At 33.9% G+C, this 7,943-nt stretch overlaps 2 protein-coding genes across 2 annotated transcripts; one reads left to right on the forward strand and one right to left on the reverse strand.

The window, feature by feature from the left end:
* The first annotated feature begins 790 nt into the window (after positions 1 to 790).
* On the forward strand, positions 791 to 2,133 carry LOC110379616 (leukocyte receptor cluster member 1 homolog). Its single transcript, XM_021339353.3, has 2 exons — positions 791 to 913; positions 1,144 to 2,133. The coding sequence occupies exons 1-2, from the start codon at positions 891 to 893 to the stop codon at positions 1,979 to 1,981; spliced, it is 861 nt and encodes a 286-aa protein (XP_021195028.3). The 5' UTR covers positions 791 to 890; the 3' UTR covers positions 1,982 to 2,133.
* On the reverse strand, positions 2,059 to 7,737 carry LOC110379635 (WASH complex subunit 5). Its single transcript, XM_049850467.2, has 11 exons — positions 7,381 to 7,737; positions 6,954 to 7,056; positions 6,561 to 6,752; positions 6,207 to 6,418; positions 4,722 to 6,139; positions 4,371 to 4,642; positions 4,107 to 4,234; positions 3,633 to 4,034; positions 3,061 to 3,290; positions 2,839 to 2,971; positions 2,059 to 2,280 (listed from the first exon to the last, which is right to left on the reverse strand). The coding sequence occupies exons 1-11, from the start codon at positions 7,500 to 7,502 to the stop codon at positions 2,142 to 2,144; spliced, it is 3,351 nt and encodes a 1,116-aa protein (XP_049706424.2). The 5' UTR covers positions 7,503 to 7,737; the 3' UTR covers positions 2,059 to 2,141.
* Between the last annotated feature and the right edge of the window lie 206 nt (positions 7,738 to 7,943).

Below are 7,943 nucleotides of genomic sequence, written 5' to 3' on the forward strand. Positions count from 1 at the left end.
TTATATTTTTATCTTATTTTAACAATTGTAAGTCAACAAATTAATAACAATCGCATTAATTTATTCGTATTTATTCTTAAAACATAAACAACATAAATTTTTATTTTGCTTTTTTTTTTATTTTCTAGCGGTAACCCTGAACATTCTTGGCGCGTAATCAGCATTTAAAATTTTGTTTATATTTTTTTGTATTTAATCAATTTAAACTATTAAAATGGTGAAAAAGTGTTGCTTTTATACTTGTAAAAGTGAATCCTATGGGGGTTGCAGTATATCGTTTCACAGGTTAGCTAATATTAACATTTTCGTAAATCAAACAACTAGGGTGTCCATGAATTCTTGTAATGAGTCAAAATATGGGTGATGGATTTTAAAACTGTTGTACTATTATTATAGCTTCCCAAAAAATGAAGGAAGGCGACATAAATGGCTTAGCAGTCTATATGTGAAGCAAAAATACAAACAAATCAGTCTTCACTTCGAATCTTCCTGCTTTCATACGGCTAATTAGCGGGATAATTTTTAAAAGCCTATATTAGTATCTTAAGGTCACAAACTGCGTAAGTTAAAAGTTCAATACCAATCTGTGTTTAATAATCTTAGCAAATTCGGATTTGTCTCACATAGCTTAATCTCATAGTCACCCTATTAGAAAGGGACAAACAGCCTCGGTACTAACTGTTTCACTCGGCTCGTTTTTTGGGTATAGGTGCGCAGTCCTGTTTACTAATATTATGTCTATGGCTGGGAATCAGAGGGGTCAAAATTTTTTTGGTGACTGTCACCGATGTGACAGTGACATAGCTGACGTGCGAGATAGTTGTGAAATCGCTTGTGTTTTTGTCACTTGTCACAGGAATTGTTTGCCCATTTATTATTATTCGGGTAAAATGAATATTCTTCCAAAGAAAAGGTAAATATTATAAGTAATAAATCTTATATAGGTATTCTTTTCCTTTTTATTGAACGGACATACTTAAATAAATTGCTGTTGCGAAATACAGTGAGAGTTTTTTCAAATCAGTCCACTAGTTTCGGAGCCTGTAGGATACAAACAAACAAAAAAGTTCCCTTTATTATATTAGTAAAGGAGTATAGATTACCAAAACTGTATAATCATCCTTAATATTCTTATGTTTATAGATGGCACGTCAGAACAAAGGAAAATATAGCCAGAGTACGCAAAGATGAGGCTGAAGCTGCAGAAAAAGAAAAACAGGAAAAATTAAGGGTTGAAAGAGCAGACAGAGAAGCACGGCTCCAAGTGTTGAAACAAAAAAGTAGACAAAAGTTACAAGAATATGGCATTGATGATGAACCAAGATCTAAGAAAGAAGAAACTACTGAACATATTAACTTATTTGCAAATCTAGAAGATGCCATTAAAACCACAAATAAAGATCATGATAATGATGTAAAGGAAAAAAAGGAAGAGTATGAGAAAAAAATTGGTTACTTAACTTATCTTGGTCAGGATACAAATGAGGCCCTGGGCAAAAAGAATTGGTATGAGGTGCCACCAGAGACAGCTAGAGGCTCCAGGTCTACTGATATAAAAGACACTTATGACAAATTGGTATTGAAAGATGCAGATGGCAAACCTAAAATTAAAGAGTCAGATGAAAAACATGGAGAAATTGGCTGGAAGAAGAAACAAATGCTTGATCCCATAAATGCATTCAAACATCTTCATGATTATTCTTATAAAGACAAAAAGAAAACAGTAACAAAAGATGTTACCGAAAAAAGAAGTAAACATAAAAAGAAAGACAAGAAACATAAAAAAGAAGATAAAGATGCAAAATTGCAGAAACTAAGAGAGGCTCGCCTAAAACGTGAACAGCAAGAAAGACATAGAACAGAGTTGTTTCTTAAAGGACTTCATAATCCTTCTGCACCAGAAACTGTAAAAGATACTAGAATTAAGCCAAAATATAATTCACAATTTAATCCAGAACTAGCACGACAAAATTATAGATAATTATATTTTATGCATATTCATAACAATATAGTTGCAGAAAATATAAATAGGAAGGGCATTATTAAGTCAACACATCATTGATTGTATATTACTTTAATCTTAAACATAATCAGATATAATATAACATTACAATATATTTATAATTCTTTAAATATTCATTTTATTTCTGGAGTGTATGTGTAAGCAATATTAAAGGCAGCTTGTCCTCCAATTTACTAAATGGATAATTAAATGTTTCAGAAAATAATTGTAGAATCCTGATAATAGCAGCAGCGTCATGTGATTCTGCATGTTTTATTCTGAAATAGAATATATTTTTTTGCATGTATTTGAGTAAAATTAAACAAATCCATGTGAAGACAGTTGTGGTTTGCCATGCTTGTTCAATGAACGATTATACATATTATATTGAACTGAGAGCTCTGTGCTGGGTTAGCTTGGACAAATTCTTTCAAAAAATCTAGAGCCCTTCAGGCCTCGCGCTACAAATGAACGAGGATACTCGCTCAGTGTAGTAGGAGAGCCCTAGAAGGGCTCATAGAGTAACTCGAAGGTGTCATATTAATAAATGGGAAAACAATCCTAAATAGCTCATTTATCGAGAAAGCTACATTTTAGCTACGGTGAATTCCACGCGATGAGCGCGAAACCGCTAGCAGAAACTAGGTTTAATTAACAATATATTACGATAATGATAATAGACTCTACTCATCGATTTGCATGTTTTTTTAATGTAACGCTCTTCCCAAGGCCTGTGAGTGTGAGTGAGATAAATACAGGAGTCGAGTCGATAATGCGCGAACCACATAAATAACAAACAACTTTATTTATTCACTACAACAAAGAATAATACTAACCTTACATACGTGCATAGAGTATCAACAAAGATGTCAACATTATCAGTTTTACTTTGCCGCAAAAGAGAGTAGATCCCCACTAATAATGGGTACCCATCTATATTATCGCCTGTTTTTCTCGTTATGAGATCACCTAGAATGCAAATAGTAGTTAGTAAAACATAAAAGTACATAGTTATAATAGTACTTAATGAGGCTTCGTATGTATGTATATGCGCGTACCTGTTGTATGGCACAGTTGCAATCTAGGTAATTGTGATATCAAGAGTACAACGAGAATTCGACCCATATCTGCGTTCAGTAATTCCTGTGCATGTTTCACGTAAATTTTGTCATATGGTTCGTAAATACCACATCTTACTAAATACTCTTCCAGATTTTGCATAAGTAGTGACGATACTTTTGGCTGTGAGTCAGAATGAGCCGATATCTTTAATTCGTTAATGATAGACCTGCAACATTAATGGTCATTAAATACACAGCTTTCTATTTTTGCTAAGTATTTCGTTGAACTAAAATGGGTAAGCATTATTTAGTTGAAACTAGTGTCTCTTAATAGTCAATTAATGCAATTAGTATACTTGAAGTAAATTGAAGTTGTAACTGATATTAAGTTTTTGTAAGCATTCCAAGTAAGAATTTCGATGTGTCCGATTCTATGTACAGTCAGCATCCTAAGTCCATGAATATAGGTTTTGAGATTTTAGTGTTGACTGTAGGTAAGGTGCCTACATGACTCACCTTGTACAGAACGTTAGGTGACAATTAAAGCCTACTTTTAATTGGTTACTTACTCATTCATAGTCCTTAGTGAAGCCTCCAACTGTGCAGAGTCAAATTTACAAGTTGTATTCAACTGATAAGCAATGTGCCTTCTTATAATTTGTAAGGTTCCAATCAAAACGAGTAAATCTGATAACTGTTGGAATGTTTTATATCCTTTGGTAATAATCTGGTCAATGTCCTTCATATCAGCACTTATGTTTCCCAAGAGAATTTTGTCTTGACTGGATCTGAATATGTCTTGAACATTTTGCATCTGATTTTTTACCATGAAACCATACAAGGTATCTAATCCATGAAGACCTACTACTCCGATGGCATCATTAAGTTTTCCGAAGGTTTTGTTGTTTACTATTTCATTTTGTGTTTTTACGTCGTACCAGGCTGCGCATACGTTAACGTACGTGCAAATCCTGAAACCCAACATCGATATATGATTATTTATTATAATAATTAAATGTTACTTTAATATTATGATCACTTACCGAGCGTCCAACAATTGCGGTATTTGTCGAGCTAAACTGCCCATAAAGCCAGCCGAGGGGCTGTACAATGTAACTCCCTTTCGGAAACTTATCTCCTTGGCTACACTTTCATTAATGATCGCAGTTATCTGGTACAAAATAACAAATCTATTACTGAAAGGTTTTGCAGGGTAACAATTGCAGGGTAGGAATGCACATAAGCAATATACATCATATGCTCGGTTATGGAACGCATATAAGAAGCATTAAAACTTTAAAACATACCTGTTTCTGCCAAATTCGTAAGCCATGGATATTGATATAATCCTGTATGTATTCTAGAGATCGCCTGTAACCGTCCATACTTTCAGCAAGTTTTTGCAGTCGGCCCATCAAATTACTTGCTGTTGGTTGATATTTTTTCCCTTGAGGTTCTAAAAACTCAACAAACTTTTTACTGATATGTCTGTCTAGTTCTTTTAACAGACCATCTTCCAACAGCTCTGCAGGGTCTACTCTTATTACGCCGACTAATGTTGACCTCATGTCCAAAATTCCTAAAAATAATGCAGGTCATATATTAATTAACATACCATAAGATGTACCTATAAAATGGAGTTGTTGACAAAAACAGACCTGTGGTGAATGTGGATGCAGAGTGGGTCAGCCTCGCAACTTCCATTCTGTCTTCTAGTTGTGCATAATCCCTCAATCTTTCCTTTTCTAATCTAGTTGGCACTTCTTTAATTGCCCAAGTTTGCAAATCAATTATTTTCTCTACGATATTGAAAACCATTTCTGGTATAATTTGCAATACCTTTTGGATATATTTAATCAGTTCATTACTGTAGTATTGTGACACGGACACCAAATCATCACTATGAGCTTGATTTATCCTGAGTAGTGGTATTTCCATGGCACTGGCTAACTTTAGGAACAGAGCCCTAAGCCTACTGGTGACAGCTGGGTTCTCTTTAATGCTATCTTGCATATGTTTTGTGTATAAATCAATTGTGCACCAAGCATAGCTTACATCTGCAATTGTTTCCAAATTAACTAAGGAATCTTCTTTTAAGGATACAGTCCTCAGAAGATTTTTTAATGCATCTTTACTGTCAGCCAGATACTGAACAATTGTGGAAGTACTCTTTATACCATGAAATTCTTCGACTTCGTCTAATGCTTGTAACAATTGAGTAACTTTCTTGATAGATTTTGATGAAGTTGGTTCACCTAGAGATGCAATTTGTTTAGCAATATTATCAAACCAAAGTTTCAGTTGTTCATTTTCTTGTATTTTAGCAACAGGTTTTGCTCCAGAAAATAGTTCTGATAAACTATTCACTGCTTCAATAGCAAGAGCCTTATTGGTATTCCATGCAGAATCCCTATTTTCAAGTAATTTATTCAATATCTCCCTGACTTTCAATTCCAATTCTGCAGTACTTACAAGAAGCTCCAAAATTTTCAAAGGATCATAATTTGATTCCTTCAAAACAAGCTCTCTGAGCTGTTTACTTTTTTTATTGTTATCATAGAAAGTTACATCAGTGTTGTGTAGAAGGAGCCACCTCAATACTAAGTTGGAGTTCAACAATAGGTTTATGATTTTGTTTATATTATCCAACACAAAATCATCAGTGAGTGTTCCTTCTTTTAATAGTTGGTGTGTTTTAGTTGTCAGCATTGATACTGAACCTCCTCTTTTAGCAAATACTTCTTTAATCATTTTCCCATTACATGTATTGCTCAGAGCAGACTTAGCAGCTTTAAAATTTTCCCAGTAGTCAATAATGTTCATAGTTACACCCATATAAACTGGTATGACCCAATTGCTGGGAAAAAACTTATCAACTATTTCTCTCATTTTGGATGTATCTGTGTGTAGGTATTGGGGAGTGAAGAATAAACAGATAACTAGCATGCTCGCCTGTGTGCCCAAAGCTGATGCCTGATGCTCTGGAATTGTATAAACAGCCAGTTGGTTGTAGATGTCTTCAGACCGAAGTTTACCCACAACTTTCTCAACAAATTCAGGACGAATGTAGACACGGCTAAAATGTGAAATAAAAATGTAGGTGTGTTACAAACAGCAAGAAAACAATGGAGAACCATATTTACCTAAAGTATTCAATGGGATAATCTGTAGGTCTTTTCCCATTAAGCTGATCAAATCCAGTGTCTCTCAGAAGTTTGCATACATCATCTATGTTGGATTGTGATTGGCTTGTACTGTAGCGGTAAAATGCTACAAGAAGTCTTTCCCTCATGGGACCAGGAATGTATAAATCACACAACAAGAGCATAGCTCCATAGAGGTATAAACTCTCACACTGAAAACAACAAATTTAATAAAGTTGTGAGTGAATGAGTAAAGTTAGTTAAATTCATTATAATATCTGTAATTCAATAATAGTCATAAACATAATGTAACATTTAGTTACATAATAACATAGAAATAAAAAAATTACCAACCAATAACTGTTTGCCTTCAATGTCCTTCAGAACAGTTTCAATATTTTGCTGGATAAAGGTATTATCATGTAGCTGATCAACAAAGGAGTTAAGATCTACAATGTATTGATAAATATTTTCAAAAAGCAAATAGAATCTGTTTATTATTTCTAAGTATTTTTCTTTTAGCTCATCATCCAAATCTTGTAATTTCTGAAAATAAAATTGTTTTAATTAGTAGATGATCACATGTTATAATTATAATTGGACTGTATTTTGTTAATTTTAGTATAGGGCTGAATTGATTACCACTGTAATATAAAATGGAAGGTTGATTCAATAAAATTTGATTACCTCCATTCCAGTATTAACTTTTGGCTTTAGAAAGATATATTTTACAAATAGTGAACTTACAGCACTGGCGTTAATTTTCTTTTCTTGAGCATCAGCCACTTTAAAGTAACTGAAGTCCATGATGACATCCTGATACTTTTGGACAACATCCTTACTATCTAATCTGAAATTATATTTAACATTGGTGTTAGGTACAAACAGCTACACAACCCAGCCACACAGCTTACACCCACACAGTTTCAGCATATAGCCCAGACATCTACAAAAAATGGTACAAGCAGAGATAAGCTGGGACAAGGCTGTACATTGAAATGATAGAAGTTCATAATTTACTGCACAAGAGAATATCGGTTTTATCTCTTATGCTAAAGTATTTTCAATACATGCTTGATATGGGCTTAAGGTGGGATGATGTAGTGTGCCTGAGTCTCAGGACATTATACAACTATCGTGGGTATTTATTCTAAGATTCAGTTAATATACTCACAGGTAGGCACTGGGTTTATGGTCCTTTAGCCTTAATATCTCAGCAACTATGGCATTTCCGTGTGATACTAGAGTCAATAAGTTCTGAGCGCAGAGATTATCTTCCGACATAAACACCTTCATTTTTCATGTAGATTTATTCAGACTGTTCGTCCAAAGGCAGTTGAAGATAATCCAGTCTTGATTAAAAATACTATACTAGTTTCATATCAATAACGTTACCGGTAAGCCTTTGAAAATCAGTGAACATTACCAAGATGTAAAAGCGTTAAAAACCAATGAAGAAGCATTCATAATTCTGAAAAACAGGAAAACAATTATCAACAACCGAGATAAACAATTATAAACAACTTTTTGACAGTTGATGGATGAGTTGATTTTGATGCTACTGCTCCACCTGCGTCTTAACGCGTTAAATTTTGGCATTACGCAGATGTGGCCAACGTTTTAATGGCAATTTATACTAATGGCATTATTAATAGCATTAAACGTTAAGCGATAACTCGGGTGTCGGTTTTTTGGACACATCAAAGGGTTTTAGTGCGTAGCTTAGAACGCTAAGTG

This window comes from Helicoverpa armigera, chromosome 11 (genome assembly GCF_030705265.1).
Source record: "Helicoverpa armigera isolate CAAS_96S chromosome 11, ASM3070526v1, whole genome shotgun sequence".
NCBI lineage: Eukaryota > Metazoa > Arthropoda > Insecta > Lepidoptera > Noctuidae > Helicoverpa > Helicoverpa armigera.

Bases quoted from the DNA above. Each gene is read 5' to 3' on its own strand.
- LOC110379616 (XM_021339353.3), top strand. From the start codon at position 891: ATGAATATTCTTCCAAAGAAAAG. The intron at 914-1,143 runs GTAAATATTATA...TTATGTTTATAG, and splicing joins AATATTCTTCCAAAGAAAAG to ATGGCACGTCAGAACAAAGG.
- LOC110379635 (XM_049850467.2), bottom strand. From the start codon at position 7,502: ATGAAGGTGTTTATGTCGGAAGATAATCTCTGCGCTCAGAACTTATTG. The intron at 6,753-6,953 runs GTAAGTTCACTA...TTTTATTTTCAG, and splicing joins AGAAAATTAACGCCAGTGCT to AAATTACAAGATTTGGATGA. The intron at 2,972-3,060 runs GTACGCGCATAT...TTTGCATTCTAG, and splicing joins GCAACTGTGCCATACAACAG to GTGATCTCATAACGAGAAAA.